This window comes from Malurus melanocephalus, unplaced genomic scaffold (assembly GCF_030028575.1).
Source record: "Malurus melanocephalus ecotype Western Australia unplaced genomic scaffold, MMel_1.1 scaffold_387, whole genome shotgun sequence".
NCBI classification, from domain to species: domain Eukaryota; kingdom Metazoa; phylum Chordata; class Aves; order Passeriformes; family Maluridae; genus Malurus; species Malurus melanocephalus.
In genome coordinates this window covers 160,239-184,473 of record NW_026623619.1, presented here as the reverse complement: position 1 = coordinate 184,473, position 24,235 = coordinate 160,239, and the positions used below count along the sequence as shown (strand labels likewise).

Genomic DNA, 24,235 nt, shown 5'->3' with positions numbered 1-24,235 from the left:
TGGTCAGTTCAGGGTGTGGGGTTGGTCAGTTCAGGGTGTGGGGTTGGTCAGTTCAGGGTGTGGGGTTGGTCAGTGTGGGGTTGGTCAGTTAAGGGTGTGGGGTTGGTCAGTTCAAGGTGTGGGGTTGGTCAGTTCATCACCGGATCCTCTGCAGCTGCTGAGGGAGAGGAGTCCTTCCCTTGCGTTGCCGTGGGGTCCCTCCCACGGGAGACAGTTCTCTGAGAACCTCTCCGGTGCGGTTCCACTCTCACGAGCAGCAGTCCACACACATCTGCTGCAGCGTGAGTCCCCCCACGGGCAGACAGTCATCCCAAAACTGCTGCACCGTGGGGTCCCTCGTCCCCTGGGTGCAGGCCCAAGGCCAGGCTGTTACATCTCGGGAGCAAGGCCTCTCTCTCCATGGCTCCATGCTGGACACAGCCCCTTCCCAGCATCCACCCGCTCCGGCGTGGGGACCTCCCTCCTCCACGGGCTGCGGGTGGCTCCTGCACCCTCTGTGGACCTCATGGGCTGCAGGGTGACAGCCTGCTCCACCATGGTCACTGTGGGCTGCAGGGGGACAGCCTGCTCCACCATGGTCACCGTGGGGACAGCCTGCACCACCATGGTCACCATGGGCTGCAGGGGGACAGCCTGCTCCACCATGGTTGCCACCACGGCCTGCAAAGGAATCCCAGCTCCGGTGCCTGGAGCAGCTCCTCCCCCTCCTTCTCCACTGACCTTGGTGTCTGCATTCCCTCACATACTTCTTAGCCTCCTCCACTGACAAACCTTTGTGTCACCCCTTTGTTTTGATTTCTTCTTAAATATGTTTTCACAGAGGTGTAACCACCATCTCCAGTTGGCCCAGGTTTGGTCAGTGGCATGTCCATCATCCTCAGAGCCAWCAGCAWTTGGCTCTGCTGGACATGGTGGAAGCCTCCAGAAGCTTCTCACAGGAGCCATCTTTTTAGCCCCCCCATTTCCAAAAACTGAGCCAAGCAAAACYAACACAGTATCTAAGGCCAGGCTAGATGGGGATTTGAGCAACCTGATCAAGTAGATGGTAACCCTGYCCATGGCCAGGGGATTGGATCTAGATACTAGTTTAATGAACCATTCTATGGTTCTTGGCTCTACTTGGATCTTGGATCCCAGATGCTATGAGGAGACCCAAAAAGAGACTAAGTGTGACAAATAGAACAAATTCATTAAAGCTGATAAAAAGAACTTCTAAATGAAATATAAAAAACGAATCACTGACAAATTAATAGCCTTGCATTTCCCTTYTGTCAGACATATTAGGTAAGGAAGAAATCTGCTGAAACTTTTTGTTTTATGATGAGACACAGTCACAAAATAATTGCCTTCCAAAAAATTTAGGACTGTAAGTAATTAACCTAAATAAACAATATACTAGTTTGATCAGAATAAACATAAATATTGTGWCAGAATAATTTTAAAACATGGAATGCATTGCCAGGTATTGGTCATGCTTCACTTACATGAACATAAAAATTCCCAAAGCAACTTAACAACAAACAACTACCTTATCATAGTATTTTGGAATACAAACTTATTTCTAGGGTACAATACAACATACTAATTCTTGATCGATAAACTATTCTGCTTTCTGCAGAGGAACAGGAGAGAAAGAGACATCTGAAAGGTTCCAGGTGGAGAACATATGCTACATCAACTGTCACRGAAGAGAGAATTAGATATTCTACATTCCTTCACGAGGAAGACAGGCTGCATTCTTGAATATTTACATTACCACCAATGATATATGGCTTCAAGTTTATGCAGTACAGCTTTAATGATCCCTTCATTTGCTTTGTTGTAAATCAACTGTTAAAAAAGCTGTGTCTAGTAAAACAAATGCTACTTTGGTTGATGCACAATAGATATTTCAAATTTCAACATGCTGCATATCAAAAAAAAAAAAAAAAAAAAACAAACCAGCAACTTTGACTTAAGAATATTTCTACTTACAGGTATGCAAGCATTCTGTTACAGTAGTAGCATCAATCAGGTATCCATTGCACAGACGACAGGTTATATGGGCATTGATGTCCCAAAGCTTAATCTTTCTTGTTAGCATCTTTGGTGTCTGTGGAAGAGACATATCATTAGGGAATAAATGATTAACTAGTATTAACACAGCTTTAGACTTTCATATAATGTACATGCATGTTTTAATGCATGCATGACATTAATTTTTATGTCACTTCACAGAAGCAAAACAACGTAAACCCCACATAAATGGGGTTTGTAAGTCAGTACTGCAAGAGCATAAAAAACAGCTCTTCTGGCTACTAGTAGTTCCACTACCAACCAAGGGATTCAGACTTAAGGTGAAACCCTAATATCCTGGTAACTTCAGTCATCATATTCAGTCTAGGAATGCCAGAAAACTCACAAAAATATGAAGGAAGAAAATCCTCAAAGTAATTTCAGGATCAAAAGTGTTTTGACAGTTGAAAAGTCAAATCAACTATTAGATTTAACCATACCCTTAAGTGTTTGCCTTGTGAAAGCCTAGTTTTCTGTCTCTGAGTAATGGGGCTGGAAAGTAAACCTCCTGGAATCCCTTTTATTTAAACAAGTAAATCAAGACTACATTACAGATGAAAATAATTTCATTGGCAGAGTTGCAGTTTATTGTACTAACTCAAACTAGACATTATTCCTTTCTTTTGAGCCTGGGATAGCACAAGCACCTTTAAAAGGAAGAAAAATTAGAAATCAAAAATTAAAAATCTTGTTTAACTTCTGTTGCAGTAACCCCAACTGCTTAGCAAGAAAACACCACACAATAACAAAAAAAAAAGTTATCTTTTAAACACAGCTGTATTATGTTTTCAAAAATTGCGCTGTTACCATAACTTGAAAGCATTCTRGTTAATTAATCTAGCAGACTATACTTGCTTACAACCTACTGCATTCTGTTCCCACACTGCAGAAATCACCAAATTACTCTGTTTTTCCTTAAAGGAAATGGTAGTCTCCCTAGCTTACAAATACTGGTTTTCATCTAGCTTAGTTTGGAAAACATTTCAGAATTTGAATGATGACACGTTTCCCAAATTTCACATAGAAATACCACAATAAGTTTGTCTTATCTTTAATTTTGTCACATTTTTTTTCTCCTATGTTCAATGAAGTGGTACTAAGAAAAAAGAACTTCAAAAGGCAAACTTCTATGCCAATATGGACTATTCCAGTGCAGACGAATACCTTATGTTCCACTAGAAACTATGGAAAAGCACATCCAACATCCACATATTAAAATCTTCATTGTCTTATACAAAAATTACTAGGAAAAACTTCCAGTTCCCATGGTTAAGAAGTAAATGGTGGGGGGAGGAAAAAAATCACACTTACTTTACAGTACTTAACATTTATTTAAATACCTAGTGACTACCCATTACAAAAGAATAAAAGAGAAGCTTGGTTTTGCAGTCAACAAAATAGGTCAGAACCTACACTCTGAAACTGTATTACTATTCCAAACTGCAGAATTATTTTTTAACTCTCTGAAAACACATTAAGATGAACATTAAATCCCTGCAAGTTAGTGCATGAGGTCATCAGTTACAAGCTATTGCTTGAGGTATGTACATTTCTATGGTGCTGAAGAGGAGCTATTCAACATCACTTCAAGAAGCGTTCAAGGGATAGCCTCAAGCCACAGTTAAACAGAAAGTCAGCACACTAGAAAACACAACTTATGACAGGCAAAAGAGTAATTAGCCTACACAGACCCTGAGAAAGTCAGTATGAGTACAGGTCTAGTTACTTGTCTAGGCAGGAATTCAGAGGAAGGTGTTCAGGATCACCACAGACAGAATCCAAGCACTAAGGCAGAAGAGCCAAAGATTTAACAGTGAATGTGAAATTGTTTATTTTCTAAAAAAAAAAAAAAAAAAAAAAAAAAAATCACCACTTATTCTCACTACAGTAGAGATAAAAACTGCCACTACAAGAACCTTCAACAAATTAAAAAACCATTCAGATGGGGTATACTATGAGAACAGTGACTGAACCACACAGAAGCGGCAAAAATAATACCAAATAAAAATAAAGCCCATTGTGCCAATTAAAAAAAAAAAAAAAAAAAAAAAACCACCAAAAAGAAGAGGATAGCAAGAATAATACACACTTCGCCAACTTAACAGGAAAAAGATCATACACATTTCGGCACTGGAAAAATAAGTATCTTCTAGAATACCCAGAACAAGCCTAATCAAATCAACCTTATGAAAATTTCATACACCTTTCAAGGAGAACAGAAAGTCTCTCTCACTAGATGTTTAAAGGACTGGAAATAAGAACAATTGGAAAAAGCAATGGAAAGGCAACAGGTTTTTCCAGGGCAATAGGCACCTCAGTTTCAAAACATGATAAAATCTACAGTGCAAGATTCCTCCAGAAGGCCTGTCCCATGCTGCTTTCTTGCAGCTACTAAAACAGAGGAAGCATCTCTTCTCTGCTCATGCAGAGATCCAGATGTGGTACTTTTAACACACCTTGAATTTCCAATAAACAATGTAACTTTTAAGGTCTATAAGCAAGCTCTCAGTGTCAGACTTTAAGCATGCATTTTGTGCAATTGTGACCCATGTCCTCCAGTCTCAGAAGCAGATGAGAGGCAAGCCTCTCTTGTTTTTCAAAACAGTCGATCTGTTACAACAAGAGGATTTATTAAAAATTTTAAAATTAATAAAAATAAAATTCAAAAGAGGCCAGACCACTTTCTATTTATAAAGGTAGAGAGAAGCTTGCAAAAAAAATGGCATATTACCAAGATGTCAGTTCAGTCAGATAACATAAATACTCAGACTTTGCAGAAAACTTGAATTGCTTCCTAGAGGGAAATAAAAAAAAATTTTTAGAAAAAAAAAAAAAAAAAAAAAAAAAAAAAAAAAAAAACCAAAAAACAAAAACAACAGACCAACTAATGTTACAGCCTCATAGAAGAAATTAAGTTCATTAATCACAGCAACTAATTAAAAACATAAGTAATTCCACATTATGTAAAGTAATTCCACATTTATCACCTGCCTGACCTGCACCACTTYAGAGCAAAGTATATAACATAATTGCAAATTTTATCACCAACTTTTATTTCCTCATTATTACTGCATTTGAAAATTATACAGTCATACCACAAAATACAAAGCTAAGCTTCCATTCACAATGCTTAAGAAGAAATTCTCCATGTGGATTGACGGYTAATACAGTATATCTTTCATGTTCCTATATGGAATGTGTTAACTATCAGCGCAGAACAGGTACTAGTCTATCTGAACCATACATCTGCTCTTGGGACAGCACTCCAAGATACCCACATTTCTACAGACTACTGCCAAACAGAAGTTAAGCATCACTTGCATCATATAAGACAGACAGGTCGTTATCACCCCACCAAAATACCTCACACAAAACATATCTTTTAAGCAACCACATATAATCTGAAGTACACTGGTGTAGGAGAAAAAAAAAAGTGTATTAGATCTGGAGATTAAAAGCAAGTAGAAGGAACAAAATATTCCCAAGACATTGATGCTAACAAGCATATCATAAATGATATGCTAAATCCTATTTCTATGTCATCTTAACTYCATCTTGTTACAAAGACTACTTGTTATTTTAACATTAAGAGTAAAAAATTCATTTTTAAAATATTTCTCAAATATTTAAGATTTTACATCAGCCTAATTAACCTGAAAAATTCAGTTTGAGTTTATCAGACATGCAAATAGTGATTTTATCACACACAAAACTGAACACCAAATCAGGATTTCTTTAAACTGCTGGGCTCCCATGAATGCAAGACAACACACCTCTTGACAAAATCTCAATGCTCTTCTGATGTCTCAGCATCTGTTTCTATTATTTAGGCAGCACTCTCAAGGATCTACTTTTACCACATCAACATGTAGTAACATAAAACAAGTAAAGCAAGTTTATGAAGTTGTGAGGAGCCATTTTAATCTTGGTTTGCCTCAACACTGCTTGTCAGAGGCATGTGGGGRAGGGAGAGCACAGGAGGCAACCAGGAGATGGGTGAAGCCTTGTCTCTGGGGGGATTTTGCCTGGCAACACTTCACATGGGCAGCCTGGAGACACTGCTCTCCCCAGAGACATTTCCCCAATCAGAGGTGGAAGGACTCCATCAATGGACAGTGTAAGAAGACTGGACTGGACCAATGATTTCCTGCTCAGCAGGCAGACTTTGGGAGGAGCCAGGGGGTATAAAAATCAACTGCGCCATGAGCTTTGGGGGGGGGTCTTTCTGCGTGCATGTGCGGTTGGGCTTTCCTGTTCCTGTGGCTCGCTCTCTCTTTGTTGCTTACTGCTGGTGGGCTTGCTGCTGAGGGGTCCTTTTTGCCCCAGCTCCAGCCTGCCTGGATTCTGYCCTCGCCAGCTCTCRCTCGCCCCCATGTACCTGCCTTCCCTCCTGCTGGACACYTAGCAGGACAATGGCTGCCCTCCAAGCCTCGAGTGCAGCATCTGCTTTGCTCCACTTCTTAGCCTGACCCAGCCTCCGCTGTCCTCCCTGAGCCACCTGCCTGCCTCTGACCTCTCCCACCACTGCGATCCTTGCTTTGACCCCACCCAGGGTCCTGGACCTGCCCAAGTGTCCACCCACTGAGTGTCCAGCAGCTCGTGGCCGGGGGGAGCCGCTCCTCTCCCCGAGCTGCTCTCCCTCCGGCAGCAGTGCGCTCATCCCCATCACATGGACATCAATGGCACACCCCAATGCTACTGGTGCCAACGCCCGCTTTCTCCCTCTGTCTCCTTTCTCCCTCTCCCCATTCCTTTTCCATTTTCCCTTCTTTGCTKWCTTTTCCAGCCCCCTTTAGTGGGCAACTACTTATTACCAATAAAMGGTTCTCAGATACAAAGTTTGTCTTGGTTGACTTAATTTCGTTCTCGGCCATCCATCTTAAAAGAACTCCTCACAGTTCCCCACGGTTGGAATGCGACAGAAATGCTGGACTTCTCTGAAGAATTCTGAAGGAAGCGACATAATTCTGCTTAGACTACTGACAGATTCTGCATATGCAATTAATCCATGTCAACAATCTCATACAAACTACTAAACTAAACAGCAAGACTACGCAACATTCAAAACATGAAGTTTGACTAGGAATCCGAACTATTTTCCTGTTTTCTAGACAAATACAGGTCTCCCTTAAACATCTTCCCTTTTGAAAAAGGGGTATTTTTTCAAATCTGAATTCCAGGTGGTCCCTTTCACAGAATTTATCTTCCCATCCCTCAAACAGTGATATGCTGAAAAAAAGCACTAAAAATAATTCACATGCTTCCAAAACAAAACCTTAAAAACAAAAACCACAGAAGACTAAACGTCCATCTCTAAATACACATTCTCAAGCAACTGTGCAGCTTAAAAGCACAGACGGACATCTGGATAACACATTGAGCCACTTGGTCGGGCCTCAGTTTACTCTGCTTTGAATAGGTGGATTACATATATCCTGAGTTGGAAGAGACCCATAGAATTGTCAAGTCCAAATCCTGGCCCTGCATAGGACATCCCKGACAATCCCACCATGTGCCTGAGAGCATTGTCCAAATGCTTCTCAAACTCCGTCAACATGGTGCTGTGACCACTTTCCTGGGGACCCTGTTCCAGGGTCCAGCCACCCTCTGGAGAAGAGTCTAACCTAAATTTCCRTTGACACAGGGTCATGCCATTCCCTCAGGTCCTATTACAGGTAACTAGATCCCATGACAGACATGATCTCCTGATGTCTTTTCTAATATGATCCTATGAACTTAGCACACTATCACACCACCTTTGCCTATCCATGTAATAAACAAGCTGAGCTTCTTCCTATATTGACTGATCTTAGGCTGCTCATGACTGCAACTCTGTCAAAATCAAAGACACCAACTCAATGAAGTTCTCATGAGCTCAATACCTAAAACTGGCTGCTGTAAAAAGAAAACAGAATTAGGTTGATGTTAAAGTCACACACACCACCTTAAAACAATAATAGGAGGAGACAATAAGTTTATTTTTCCAAAGCACAGCCTAGGGTGATACATTTCTTTTTCGATTTAAAAAAAAAAAATATTTGTAGGCAAGAAGGTATCTCCCAATCGATGCTTCTTTTTTTTTACAGACTTTATCAACTCGCTAGAGTGTGCAGGATTCAGTATGAATAGCAAACCTCTAAAAGACACTATTTGCTTTTGTCTTATTTTGTAATGTGACCCATCAATCACTGTACAGAAGATGCTCGCTGAAGAACTTCTCAATCTTTCCCAGTATCACAGTCAAGTTGAGAAACAGAACTGTCACAGAAAGTGAAATTCTATACAAAAGMAGGCAAATTTAGAGGACAGACCAGATTCTGAACATTTACAATATACTATTCGAACCTAATGGCTCATTTGAATACTGCAAACCTCAGTTTTCCAGCTAAACTCCCATAGCAGTTAGCAGGCAACAGCAAATACCATACCTTAATTTAGCTGTTAGAAAGCCAAAGCCAAGAAAGGCAAACCTCTATAACACAGAAAATCCTTAATTCTTCTAAATTAAATTCTTTGTTTTTTGTCTGAGACTTACAGCTCAAATAGTAACCTACAACAGCAAGTAATCTCAAACTTTAATGTAGAGAACTCTGAAATTCTCAGTCGTGAAAACTGAATGAACAGTGACATTTGATTAAAAAAATTAAAGAGTCTTACTTTTTACTTAGTTAACAAGTGAACACTGAGGCCAAAGCATGGTTCTTCTCCCTCATAACCATGTTACTGGAATAGTAAGAAGTAAGAACTTATCAGTTCTATAATCACAAAACTCAACTCACCAGCTAACCAAAAAAACCCCAAACCAAACCCAAACAAACAAACAAAAAACCAAAACACAAACCGAACCCACAGAAAAAAAGCAAACACCAAAACAAACAAACAAGCCACAAACAAAAACCCACCCAAAAAAGACCTGCAATAAAACACACCAACCTGAGACTCAACTGTGTTTACAAGAAATGTAAAATGCAAAAAGTGTGCCTTCAGCACATCACAGAGATTCAATAGAAAATGCTGTGGATAGAATAGAGTAACCTCTCCAAGCCACTGTAATCGAACCTTGCAGTCAAAGCAGGGCCACTTCAATGGCATTACCGTGGGCCTATTCCTGTTTCACTCAGAAAACTGAAAAAATGGAGATTCCACAGCCTCTCTGGGCAACCTGTCCAGGGCTTGACCACTCTCACTGGCAAAAAATGCTCCTACTGTCTCACAGGAATCTCTTGCATTGCAACTTGGCTACAATGCCTCTCATCCTACAAGTGTGCATCTCCAAGAGCAGAGAAGTGCTCATTTTGATTTCTTTCCAGAGGTTGTGTTGAAAATAGCAATTACATCTTCCCTAATTCTTAGCATGGCTTTCTTTAAGACTTTTGTAAACACTGCATAAAAAAGAGCAACATTAAAATCTTGGTCAATAGCTGAAGAGCCACATTTAACCCAAGTTGTTAGTACTTCATCCTACTTATTACTTTAAAGTCAGAACTAAACAAATCAGCACTGTACTGCTGTAGAAAATAGGTAACCCTCTGGAGAGTCTAAAAAGAATTCAAAGATCCTCTTTAAAACTGTTACGAAAAGAAATTACTCAGACCAATCTGTCTCTTACAAAGACAAAGCCAACATTTCTAACATCTACCACTTAGGAATACTGAAATGGATAGAAGTGGTAGAAGAATTCTGTTTTGAAGAGACTGTTGTCTTAAAAGCTGCCAAGCAATTGATTATTCAGAAACAACATACCAACAATGGAAAGAGGAGAGACAGTTTCTTTCAGTGCTGGAACATGAAATCCCAAACAAACACAGAATATGTTCCAAACATTCAGCTAACATGAAAGAAAAAGAGATCATTTGCAAAAATATTAGTATTTCTTCATCTTGGTTCCAGCTGAGATTATTTTAAACCACATGGCTGGTATGGTGTCAGTGTCTCAGTGTCTGGAAGTCTTGCAACATAGCAAAAAGGGAGTAAAAACATTTACAAAGGCATCTGCACTACGCTCCCAATTAAAAAAACAAGCAAACAAACTACGCCACACACACACACACAGTCAGGAGAGGTCAGAAGGGGCTATGCACATTTCAGAGTGTCAACTCGTTTTGTTCATGCTTCATCCATTTCATCCACAAGGACAATGCTCTCTTCAAGGTGATCAAGCAGAAGGTTAAGCAATACATTACAGACCTYTCTACTAAAACTGTGTTACTGATAAGACAAACCTGCATATCTGTGTACCAATTTTCACCTTTCAGTGAGATGTCAGCACTGAAACTATTCCTAATGCAAGATTACAGATAAGATCAGAGGAAGGACTCCTCAGAAGTGCAGCCTTACAATTTATAAAGACGCTAGTCCAGAATGTTTTGGCCTACATGAGGCATACCTCTTAAAACAGCATTTCTTTTCAGAGTCTGCCATCCAGAGACCTGAAAAGACAGAAGAATAGTCTGAAAGTTAACATCCAAAATTCCTCAAAATACAGCTGCCACAAAGAAATACTCAGCTCACCAAATTCACCTAAGTGTTCAAGTATCTATATTAATTTAAGATAAGAGTGGAGCAGGGGCACTTGTAAGCAAAAAAAGGGGGGAAAAAAATCAAAATTTGATCCTTAGAAAARAGAAAGAAAAAAAGATTTAACACAGTCTCCTACAAAAGAACACACTTAAGACAAGGAAAATTGCTCCAAAAAACTAATAAGTTCTGTTACTATGTGATGGCGATATAAAAAAGTAATTAATTACTTTTAAAAATGACCCAGAAATAACYAATAAATAAGCATAAACTATGCACTAGCAAATCAGTAGGAAAAGAAAGTATTTTTAATTGACCCTGCACATTCAGATCAGCAGCATTCTGAGTCTTCAAGATGTATTTTTAAGTAATCTGCTCTTTGTATCTTAATCTTCCAAAAATGCTTTCAAGGAAGTAATTAATATTTCCAGAATCTCTATGTATTTACCAGAATAAAATTGTATTTTAAAAAACACAAAAAAGAAGACCTTTATTCTCTGGCTGAAGGTGATACAAGCTCATATGAATACTTAAGTTTGACAGAAGAAGCAATTTTTCACACTGATCCACACAGGGAAGATTTAGATGTTACATGGACAGGTAAAGAGTACTACTGGTTCAATCTTACTGCTCCAAAGAATCAAAGGCATAGCCTACAGGACATGACTTTGCTGTTATACTGCTAAGGGAATTATAAAAACAGTGAGAAAACAAGATATTAATGATAGCACTAGACAAAAATTTCATAACAATGCCAATAAAAATCTCCTTGCAGTTCCACTGTGAACTTCATTGATTGAATTGAAAGTAAAAAATTACTATTAACTGAAAATAATGCAGAGTTGCAGGAGATGATCTTTTGTTGGAATTCACAAAAAAAATAAAATCCATTGAGGACAGCAAGCCTCTCATATGGTAGAATAAACTCCGTAAGACATTCGTCACTTAAAAGACCTATTTMTGCAGCAAAATGGGGAGAAGAAAGCAGTGACACTGCTTCTACAGAAACCACCTCAGAGGCTCACCACTCCAAAAGCACATCACAATGTACACTCTAGCAAAAGTCTTTCAAGAGGAATTGTCATGCATTTTCCCTCACTGCTGATGGAAGAGAACAAGATTACACTTTGGCTCATCTGGAAGAAGGATGTGGCACTCAATTTGTGAAGAAAAACAATGCAACCAAGTTCATCCTAAATTATCATTGTATTCTTCATGTTCTAGTTACAGGATGATCATGATGCACCAAGAAAGCTTAAAGAAGGGAAATTCAGTTCCTTTTTAGATCTAGATGGCTGCTGGACACCAGGCAAGTGCATCACTCTATTGATCCTTAATAAGTCAAAAATGAATACTAGTATTTTCTTTGAAGGATTTCTCAAGTGTAATTCTTGTTTGTACCACCTAGCTTTGTAAAGCAAAACAGAAAGTTATTCTTACCAGGTACAAATCCAGAAGTGAAGCGACTGCCTGACAGATTTACAAACCATTACAACCTTTCTCTRTTTTAACAGGATAAGCATACATATTTTTCTTTCGCTGATATACAGCACAATAACATCACTTCATTAAAAAACAGAAGTATAATGCTCACAGTGAGGAAAGCCTGCAGCAAACAGCTAAAAGTAGAAAATAATAACAATTTTGCTAAATCATTACTGAAAAGTACTAAAGTCATACAGCACTGAAGCTGAAATGCACGTGGAAGATGTACCCAAATTCACAAAGACAGGTGAAAAGCACAGCTCTAACAACAAAGCATGACAATAATGGAACTTTATTCAGATCAAAACTCACGGTGAATATTTTCAAATCTGATGCTTATATCTGGCTTATATCAGGCACAAGCTTCTCACTTTTGCGATTAGCTGAACACTGGTGACACTCAGTAGACAAACCCAGATTTTCAGTGAGCTGAATTGAAGTGTGGAGACAAAATACAGCCCTTGCTATGCAATCAGTTTCACTATTCTCAAAGATGACCAATAAATATTTATAAATTTACTTTTTAAATAATAATTTAAATATTAGCAATCAATTTCTAAACACTATTCTATATGTCCAATTTTAATAGCTGGTTCTAATTCTACAATTTGTAGTAGCTGAACAGGCCTGGAAACACCTTTTCCATTAAGATAGAAKAAAAAAATGGCTCCTGACACTGTAAGCATAACCATGTAAAGAGAACTAATGCAGTTAGTTATTAGAACTAAGTCTAATTCACGTTTCCATCACAATGCAAGTAAGGTGTTTTATGGTCATGAGGTCAGAGATTATGAAAAAATACAAGCACAAGAATTTGTCTTCTTCAACTGGATGGATTAAGACAAAAATAGCTAGTTATTCTAATTGGTTGCAATAGAAAGACAGAAGTTTTTAATTACTGAACAGAGACTTCTCTTCCGTAAGTAAATTAATTTAAGAGTAGCTTATYAGAATAATGCGTTGACCTGCAACAGATGAAGAATAATGGCTAAAATAAATTCATTTAAAAGCCTCAGCTTAAAATAAAGTGCCTTCCTCTTTTGCAAGTTTTTCCATTGTAGAGCAAGATATTTATCAGACAGAAATTTACTTCAAGAGAATTGAGGAAGCAGTCATAGTCCTACTTTCATTCCTAGCAATGCCGATACAGCCTGTATAGTATTCTAAAGCAGGATGAGGATATTACCTCTGGCAAACAACTTTAGATGTCGGACACCTTTTCATTAGATGGAAGGATAAAGGAAACAACATTTGTTGTTGCTTGCTTTGGCTTCAAACACAGAAGTTGTTTATTGCAACTGCTGTGAGGTGTGTGTWGTTGAACTTTTATTTTGAAGCAATGTATCAACCACTTTAAAAAAGAGCACAGTGACTTCAATCATTAGCCTTGAGAAGTCTGTGCTGGGTTTAGCAAAATGCAGGAACAGAAGATAATCTGTGTTTCAAAGCGAGTTTTAAAATATTGTAAGCTAAAAAAAATTCTTTTATCTGGTGTTTGCAAWGCACTGCCTCACTGAAAAATTACCAGAAACAAACCTTTCTGTTGAGCAKAAAGAAATAGGTTAAAGATTTAAATTTGCTCCAGCAAGTCTAGCTATGAGTACACATACAGCTTTTTTATGAATTAATTCAACAGCATAATTACATTCTAAGGCAGCAAATATATCTATGAATTCTTAGTATTGTGCCAGCAATTTCTCACATCTCAGTGGAATTCCTAACAAGTCGTTTTTCTCATTCCTGGGAATGTATTAGTACCACCAGATGGCACCAGTACTCTACCTGCAATAAAGCAGGGGGCTGTTACCGTAACTGAACACAGGAAAAAAAAAAACCAACTCTGCCCTGAAACAGAGAAAAATAAATTGAAACAACACATTAACACATTCACCTGCAATCTCACCATGGAGATTTCCAGAACCTGCTGTGTCTCTGGCAGCCAGCCAGACCGGCTTGACCATCCAACGGTCAGCTGTTTCCCTCTCCCCCTTGAAGATACACACATGCTTGTCCATGCTGGCGAGCTTGGCTGGACCATCAGTAGCACTCACTCACWTTACTGCAATTGCTGGCACTATGGATTCGGCCAAATCCATCAATAAACCATGTCCCTTAGTGCCACATGTACACTTTTTTTAAATACCTTCAGGGTTCTAACCAGGCCCTGGAAAGCCTGGTCTAATGCCTGACCACTATTTCGGCACWGAAATTTTTCCTAATATCCAACCTAAACCTCACAGAGGCCACTTCCTCTTCTTGTATCACTTGCTACCTGGGAGAAGAGACTGACCCACATCTGGCTACAGCCTCCTCTCTCAGGGGGAAAGTGAGAAGGTCTCCCCAAGCCTCCATTTCTCCAGACTGAACAACTTTGGCTCCCTTAGCTTGTCCTCACAGGACTTGTGCTCCAGATACCTCCCCAGGAACTCCCTTGACCTTCTCTGCATTTGCTCCAGCACCTCAATGTTCTTTTTGAAGTCAGGGGCCCAGAACTGGACACAGAGCTCGAAGTGTGGCCTCACCAGTGCCAAGAATAGGGGAACAATCACTCCCCTAGTCCAGCTGACTAGCAAGGATGCCATTGGCCCTCTTGGCTACTTGGGCACACTCCTGGCTCATGTTCAGCTGCTKCCAGCCAGCACCCAAGGTCCTTTTCTACTGAGAAGCTTTCCAGCTGCTTTGCCCCCAGCCYTTGTTCAGTCCCATACCACTGGCCTCAGCCCATCAATCCAGYTTTCCAGATCCCTCTGCAGAGCTTTCCTGTTCTCCAGATCAACATTCCCACAAAGCCTGGTGTTATCCGCAGGCTGAGTGAAGGGGCACCTGATACCCTGATACAGGTAATTGATAAAGATATTAAACAGAACTGGTCCCAATACTGACCACTTAGGAATACCACCTGTGWCTAATGGCCAGTGGGATTTAACTCCATTTTCCACCAGTCTCTAGGTTTGGCTAACCAGCCAGCTTTTTACGCAGCAAAGACTGCACCCGTCCAAGTCCTKAACAGCCAGTTTTTACAGAATACTGTGGGAAACGGTGCCAAAGGCTCAACTAAAGTCCATATAAACAACATGAGCCTATCCTTCAGCCACTAAGCACGTCACCTTGTCACTGAAGGAGATCAGRTCAGTCAATCAAGATTAAAAACTAGGTCAATACAAGGCCTATATAAAAGTTACCAGAATGTACTTACCTTTCATGAAATGACTAGAAAGTCACTTTCTAGAGCAAGATAATATCAAAACCGATTTTGTTTTTACATATCCCAATACTTGGGGAAGACAAGGTGGGTGGCCATGCTGAGACTTAACGTTAAGTCACTGTTAACATTAACTCACTGTATCTTAATAGAACAGGAACTTTCTTTAGCAGATAAAACTTTTAAGACACAGGAAAGTTAGAGATTTCTTCCCAGTATCTCGTATTATTGCAGGCTTGTGTCAGAGGTACTGCTTTCAACAACACTCCTTACAAAAACCATTCACAAAGCCTGAGTCACACAACTAAGCAAACGGAAGGTGATAGGAGAAAAACAACTGGACCAGTACCTAATGCTCCATCTAGACTATCATATCTTTCTCCCTGAAATACACCCCAAGTCTAAGTTTATTTTMGTTTTAAATAAATTAGTTTATTAGTTATTTTAGTTTTAAGCACAGTTTAAGAAAAAAAAAGCATCCTTGAAACAGACACATTAAAAATTTTAATTAATACAAGACCATTACTATCACCAYAAGAGTATTGGAGAGGATTTTTTAAAAGATCAAAGCTTATTATCCTAGTTTTAAAGYGACTACATGAGTTGGTAACTGAAAAGGCTTTGAAATTTTGCTGATTTCACTTTATAAATGTCTATTTTTTCGTTCTGGAACTAAACAAACGAGTGAAATGTTTTTTTCTCCCTCCCTGCAACCACCTGGCAACCCAAAGTAGCTCTGTATGAATACTACAAAATTTCACTATATAGTAAAATTTTCTGTACATAGTGAGTATAACTTGATCTTCAATATTGCTACCCAAGACTGATTCAGTGATGAGCTTTATGCTAGACAGATTTTTAAGCTAGAAATTCTTACTATTTACTATCCATTTCACATTGCTCTTATGTTTTCAATTTATTCATGATCAAAAGACAAAGAGTAGACAAGCAAGCAAAGCCCAGATAATAGTATCTTTAGCCAACTTATTTGAAATTTAGTTTGCCATGTTATTTTAGAGAACTTGGATCATGATTAAGAGTATCATCAGCTATCGGGTAATACCAAACAGAAAGTCTTCAGTATCAYACCACTTTCATGAAAAAACATCCTTGAAAGTGACCATATAGTATTCATTTCATTAATCTATTACACTTAAGAGAGCTTGGCTCTTTTTTTGAGGAGACTTGACTAACTGGTTAGAGAAACTACTTGAGTTATATTTATATCATTATTAATAGCTGCACTAGGGTGGCTTAAGAAATGTTCATGCCAAACACAGTCACTTTTACACAGATTTCATTCATTTCCATGTACAGTGAAAGACAGCACTGATAGTAAATGACATGTAAAAATTGACATAAATATTTGAGATAAAGTAGAAGCAATAATCAAGACATAATAGCATTAAATCTACCCATCTACTCTTTATTCACACCACACACTTTTACGGTAAAATGAGAGACTGATCTGTCTGGTACTTCTCCATAAAACACCTGTTTCTGTCCAGAGAAAATTAAATAGGCCCTGCAGTAAACTGTCACAACAGCAAAGATGTTAAAAAAATCTGTCTTACATGTCATTAGTAAAAGACATAATGAAGACAAAATGGATTTCATTAAGGCAGGAAAAATAGCAACGGAGTTGAAGAGTAAGTGCCTGAGTGACTCAAAACTGGGTCCCACACCCCTTCACACAAATTTTGATAACATTTTCTGTCATTTCAATTTGAAGAGTGAAATGAGGAACATAAAACACCACCTCCTACCAGCTGTCACAGGAATTAACTTTCTTAGAAAATTCACAAGACAGAAGTACTATTACAATGTTAAATATATTAAAAATAAATTTAACCGCACACACACAAAACCATATATATATATATACAAACAACAATAACAACAAGAGGCATTCCATCTCAGTTTGGCAACTATCTTAAAAATCTCAGTTACTAGACATGTGTTTAATACCAGGGTTGAATACAATGACATTTTAATGTAATATTTTACTTAAATATGTTCTCTAAATAATACATTGCTTAGATTAGGAGTCCTTATTGAAATTAATTGACTGTATTAGAGTCCTGAATAGTCAAGCAACTACCTCTTGAATTTTAGCTAAAAATGGCTGCAAAATTGATCCATCAATGTGTTTGCAGCCAAAGAGATACACAAATACCCAAATTATCAAGGTTAGTGTTCTTTAAATTTTCATTTGACAACAGATGCTCATAAAGCACTAAATTAAGGACAATATGTTGAAAATCAAGTCAGTAACCAACTGYTATTCCTCCAATAAAGCCAACTAAACACAATAAACACCTCTTTGTCAGAAAAAATGGCAAGATTAGAGAGCTGTTACACAAACTATTTAATTCTAAAAACACATCTACATCTTCACCAACAGATAACATAATCTTTCAAAGAAGAAAGACATAAACCCTGCACTGAGACTCATACTTTATTTTCAGTAAATGCTGAGTTTCATTGGATTCATTATAGATTTGGACACATAATTGCCAAGACTTAGCAGTATAAAAACTCCCCATGGACAGATGGACAATGCCTTCTATCCAAACAGGTGAAAGCACAATCTTTAAACTTTAACAATATTTACTGCAGCCATAATCAGACACAGATTAACCCACAATGTATCATGGGCCAACTTCAATAGCCACAGTCTGCCATAAGTGCAATGTAAGTCACTAGTAAAGCCTCTTCATAAATACTGTTCAATTCCAGATGAACACATTGAAGAAGAATGGCATGAAACTGGGCCAAGTATCAGAAAGGGTTATCACAATCAGAAGCTAACACAGTGCAAGTRAAAAAACCCTCTGTAGTTCCTATATTCACCTGTCACATCTGGACTGAGAGGGCTGGACTGAAAGAAACCACATGCATAAATTATCTAAGAAATAGTTTTAGGAGGGCTTCAAAAAATGTCACTAAATAACTGTAATACTGTTATACTTCAGATAATGCAGAAAGTGTAATAGGCACCTTGTTTGTTTACTTAAAGACAATGGGAAATGGTGGAGATAAAAGAGAAGTTAACTAAATGATCCACACAGTGTTTCAGGCTTTTACAGTTTCTCTGAGATGGAGCCTTTGGTACAGCAAGGTCACAGCAAACTCAGGAAAACAACAATTAATGTGCATTTTCTTCTCAGTAGGCCAACTGCAAAAAAACAAATGCAAATTATGTCATGCCCAGCACTCTGACTTGTAGCACAACCATTATTAAACCCTTCTCAGAAAGACCACCTGTAACCTCTGCAAATTTTTCCAAATCTTTATTACAGAAACCCACTGCAGAGTTTTGTTGCAGGACTGTGTCATGAGGAAAGAAAATGGAAGTGCATTTAAAATGTATAAATGGGAATTCAATAGAGCAGAGAAATTAAGCATCCTGCTTCTCTATACAAAGCCAGAGGCAGATTTTGGCATTAGCTGCCTTCAGCTCTGAAGGCAAAAGCAAACAGCGCAAATTCAAGACTAAGGTTTTCCTGACACCAAGCAATGATGATTAAAAATTGCCTTATATTAATATGCATAAAGCACCAATACTAAATCAGAGCTGGCATTTTGAAAGGTTCTGTTKAGGAAGAAGTGCAGCAAGAGTGAAAAATAAGAGAATGGAAGATTTTTAAAGTAAGGAACATGTACATACTCATTAAATGCAACCTGGCCTACTTACTTGATTGCTTCCCACCTACCATCACAACTGTCAGTCCCACTGTGTTATTCCCCATATCCTTCCTCCTCCACATTTTCCACTGCTTCAACATTTCTTAGAGTCAGACAGGGGATGTATTAYATCCACCCAAGACACACTGGAAGTGTTATTGTGGAAGAGATCACATTCTCCTAATGCATCAATAGGAAGCTTTTCAAGTGGCAACAGATGGCAGGCATTTCTTATCAGAAATAAAACAGGATAATGAACATAAAGTAATATRTTATACAAAATTATTAATATATTCTTTCAGTTTTCTTTCAATCRGAGTATTAACTTAAAAAGCTACCATGAGTGCAGTTATACTGCTCTAAGTTTAGCTTATATGTTACAATACAGATTTTAGTGTGAAATGATGTCTTAGCTCAAAATCAATATTCAACTTATTGAAACTAATCCAAAAGACTGCTGCTGTTACAACATGAATAGGATTTAAAAAAAAAAATTAAAAATAATTTTAAAAATAAGCTGGCTTCTGGAAAAAACATTCATCCTAGAGAAGAAATATAAATTATGAAGACCATATATTCCTGTATCTAGCAAAAAATGTACAAARCACAAGATTAATCCAATTCACAGAGTACTTTCAGAGTGGCTAATTTTTTTCCCATTATTTTACTGAACAGTATTGGGATACTAGGGTTTGGAGCTCTTCTGTTTGTTTATATACTGGTTCACTATTTTGTCTACAAGTAGTCATCTCAAAGGCAGCATGGTCATGTTCCTAAATTGTGTTCCTAAATTGTGTTCCTAAATCCAAAGTCAGTGTTCCTAAATTGTGTTGGTCTTATGTGTTAATATCATAAAGCTAGTCTTTAAACCTTAACAAAGGAAAATAAAAGGTGATTAACTTTTCAAGGTTTCTTGAATGACATTTAAAATGGCAGTAAGCATACTACCACAAAAATATAGGCTATTTAGTATTGTGAATTTCTATAATTTAGACATGCTTTTTCCACACTAACATTTTCTACACCAGGCACTAGGAGACACCTAGCTAACCAGACAAATTTCAGATGCAACATATTGAACTGCATTAGCATGAGGCACTAATCACTAGGATCAGAATTCCAAACTTGTCAAGTACTACCGAATTTCTTCATCTTGGGAAGAAAAGTGTCTGCCAAAAGATCCAAAATGAGTAGCAGTATATCTGGGACTCAGACTGATAGCATATGAAGCTGCAATAGCACAAAAACTTCTAAGTTTTGTTGTACCTACAGTGCCAGCTGCTAAGGGAAATGGGATTCTCTCATTTTCAACTCCAGCCTTCCAAATCATTCATCCCTTTTAGTCTSTGAGACAAGTAATGTAGTGAGCAGAGCAGGGGTCAGCAGCACAAAACCAGAGGGAAAGAAAAGGCAAGGCAAAAAGGTTTTGAAAACAACCAAACCCCTTTAAAACTTGATGTCCTGTACTGTTTTTGGCTGCTGTGCTTGCACTCAGTATCACTGAAATTAGGGATGTGTATTTAACTATAATGTCAGTTATTACGCTATTAAGTCCACTTAGAAATTGGAAGAAATTTTATTACCAAGAATTTTATGCCCTTCTTTAACACACCCCAACAGACTGAGTACCATTTCCAGAAAAAAAGAAGGTATTAAACATAGACTCAAGGGAAAAAGAATTATCCTTTGTAACTTTTGCACTCATCTGTCAGTAGGGAGGGCATGGTTTTTAAAACTCTGTSATGTGCAAGCACCTACAGTTTGTATTTCAGCTCAGCCAATATTTTTCTCTTCGCAAAAACCATTTTCACACAGTTGCTTTCACTCACAGCAAGCATTAAATATATCTATCTGAAATCATGTCATAGTAATGTGAGCCATTTTGAACTCWTTCTTGTATGGGTTAGGCAGCTGCAGCATCAACAGAGAAACGCTACAATAGGAAAATGAGGAAACACTGCCTCAAAGCACATGTTTCATTTGGTAATAGAAAACCTAAGAGAATCTAAGACATTTGTAATATAATCTAACTAGAAAAGGTGATCTAACGGTCTCAAAGTTCTAAAATATCAGTTATTCTTTGTTTTCATTTTGGAGCTTTTTTAAATCAAACGGACTTCTGTATTTGCAGTTTACTGTATAATACCTATATGTGCACAAAGTACCATATAGACTAGTAAGGCATACATTCAAAATACTATTTAGTTAATGAAACCTTTGCTTAGAAAATCTTTTATAAATTACATTGTCAGTAGAATTCCTTGCAAGAAAAAAATTCTATTGCACTTTACATTAATAATGTAAATACATTAAAATGTTTTCTTAACTGATATCCAGCTGTCTTTACTAGCAAAACTTTAGAATTTCACCACTATATTGTTCAAAGCATCTCCTAATAGAGTCACATTAAAACAGTATTTTCCAGACAGGCAGTGCTATGGGATGCTTTGGGAATTACTCAAATCTGTGGATGGTCTTCTGCTGGACTGCTAAATTTACTTATTCAGAAGAATGTTAATGGAGAAYTTGAGAATGCTTGAGCAAAGACGATGAACTGCACAGCAAAAACTGAATTTCGTTTGGCAGCAAAATACCACTAGCTTGGCTCCACAGCCTGTGAAACCACTTCCTTCAAAACTCTTAATTTAGGTGCTTTCCAGACCATTCTTCCAATTAAAACATGCTTAGTTGTTCAGACCATGAGATGCTCATGACAGGGTCTTGACACAGTCCTGAGAATAAAGTAACAAATACCAGGACACAGAAGAATAAACAGATAAAATTCTCTGAAACATAGCTTGAATAAAAACATCTGTCTGGCCAGATTTTATCCTACTAAACATTTTCCAATTTCTGACAAAGAATCACTGATTTAATTACATTCAAATTACTCTTTACATTCTGCTATTTCCTTTTTTAGTGCTGAGGGCACAAGATCATTTTGAATCAACATGCACTTACAAGCCTGGATAAAACTGGGAAGCAATCCTGAAAGTGTAAAAGGTCTTAAAGTCTTTAAAAATATGATAAAAACAAAGCATTATTGCAGAAGTGAACTTATTTTCTGTAACGAACACCATTATGACCTTCACTAAATAAAATCTGGTTCATTATTAGAAATCAAAATCACTGCTAGATGCAGGAGGCTTCTGAAGAAAAGACTACTCTTGAGTGCTATCCCAGAAAAAAATCTTGACAAAATGTTATGGGCACATTTGTCATACACTGGAAGAATATGTTTCAACTTCCTCCTTGTTGAGAATTTAGAGATTTAAACTACACGTAATTAAAAAGGCACTTTGTTTCACACAGACCAAGAGCAGACTAACAGATCCTTGGCTTCYAGTAATTAAAACTGAGATCAAAACSAGTCCTGATTATTATGAAGAAAAAAAAACTTTTCAGTGAGATTTTACTACCTGATGTCACATCACTTTTTTTTTTAATTTTTAATATCATGCACTTCAGAGAAAGTAACTGAAGGTCTTAACCACAGCTGAAACAGACTGTAATGTTCATTACAAAGACCTCTGCAGAGCAGATGGGCAACTCAAAACACCAAATGACTTTTAGTTGTCATTTGAACTGATGATGTACATTTAAATTGATTGCTCTGGATCCATCCAGGCAAGAAAACCAGGGTTTGCAAAGTTTACCATCAAGAGACAAGAAATCTCAAGGACCTATACGATCAACCCCTCAAAATGTTTAAGCTTTGGTAATCTGTGCCTTCCTCCTTCCACTTACATATCTATGTTTTTACTTGCATTGTTGAAAAATCCTAATCTTACAATAAAAACAAGTCACATAAAAAAATTCTACAACCCCAGAAATCAACCAGTTACTAACAAAGACGTGAAAAATATGTATAGTAAGTAAGTATGATAAACTCAGTACTAGGATTTTTATATCTTTCATCTGAGGTGGTCACAGATCTCTAGCAGAAACAATTTTCTCTATCAACTGTTTCTGAAAAAGAGAAGAAGAATCTTCATCTATTTGTCATAAGACAACTCCTCTTGACATTAATTAAAAGGCCCTTAAAAATTCAGGTTTTCAGTCACCTGCCTCCACTTTCTGGTCCAGGTACACTGGCAGACTAGTTAAAGACCAGCTTTCAAAATAGAAATCTGTAATGAGACCAGAAGCTACCAGCAGGTAAGAAGTAGGAAGGTGCTACAATTCAGCTGAAAAAGCAATCACTTTTTCACACTCCCATGTAGATTAAGCCCAGATAGCAGCACTTAATTAATCAAAAGATTTAAAGCACCTGAGAAACTATGTATCCTTTGGTGAAAAATTTTAGTCAGTAGCACTTTCAACTTAGCCAACCTATCCAATAATTGCCACTGCGCTGCTACAACAGAAGATGCACAAATGTTGCTAGAATTGTCCCATAACCTGCAAATGGTAACCAGGTGTTCGGGACTGTTTGTGGATTTAAATATAAAGACAGTAACCTTCATGAAGTTAGCTATCCATGTATCATACAAATCAAATTATAAAGGAGCCTTGCAAAATTTTCTTTTGCTCCTGAAAGCCTGGGATGACTTTGAGATGCACTCTACCCACTTCTCCCATTATGCTGAGATTCACCTCTTTCAAATATAAATTGCAGCAATGATATAACACACTCAGTCTCCTTTGAACTCTTGCTGTTGCAGCTTTCTTACCCCAGACAAAATCCTCACATCCGACAATGTGAAAAGAAGCCTGAYAATCTGCATTACTTATTTCACATTAAACATTATAGCAGAATTTTAACCAGTAGAGCACAGAAGCTATTTTTATTTCCATCTACAGCTGTTCAGTCCTCTGTATCTTTTAGTATTTGATTCTCTCAATTCTTAACCTGGAGTCTTCCATTTCGCAAGCATTTTCCATTTTTTTCTCATCCCTCAAAACAAATATAATTGCTAAAGTGACATCATGCTCTGCATATGAAGTGGAGGGGAGAAAGAGAGGAGACATTTGGCATGATGGCGTTTGTCTTCCCAAGTGACAGTTACATGTGATGGGGCCCTTTTCCTGGAGATGGCTGAGCAACTGCCCATGGAAAGTGGTAAATTAATTCTTGTTTTCTCTGCTTCTGTGCACAGCTTTAGCTTTCCCTGYTAGCATGTCATTATCTCAACCCATGAGTCCTTTTAGAGTATGTCCTTCAGATTCTCTCTTCCATCCTGCTCTGAGGGAGTGGGTAAGCAGCTGCACGGGGGCTTGGTTAAASTGTGACAGTCCTTTTCTGCATCAGACATGGGCCACAAAGGGTTCAAGATTATGACAGATTCC

The 24,235-nt window shown here is 37.9% G+C and overlaps 1 protein-coding gene across 8 annotated transcripts in view; it reads right to left on the bottom strand.

The window, feature by feature from the left end:
* The window catches only part of PCGF3 (polycomb group ring finger 3), a 56,328-nt gene that overhangs the window by 18,137 nt on the left and 13,956 nt on the right, over window positions 1–24,235 (bottom strand). For 2 of the 8 annotated variants that reach the window (XM_057379103.1, XM_057379105.1), the window contains exons 2-3: window positions 10,442–10,484; window positions 1,975–2,092 (exon numbers count right to left, since the gene is read on the bottom strand). In XM_057379103.1, coding sequence (XP_057235086.1) covers window positions 1,975–2,083 — 109 coding nt within the window. In that variant the 5' untranslated portion in view covers window positions 2,084–2,092; window positions 10,442–10,484. Of the gene's footprint in view, window positions 1–1,974; window positions 2,112–4,786; window positions 4,850–8,712; window positions 8,779–10,441; window positions 10,485–24,235 lie in introns of those variants that run through there. The other 6 variants (XM_057379101.1, XM_057379107.1, XM_057379102.1 and 3 more) reach the window with 5 other exon arrangements.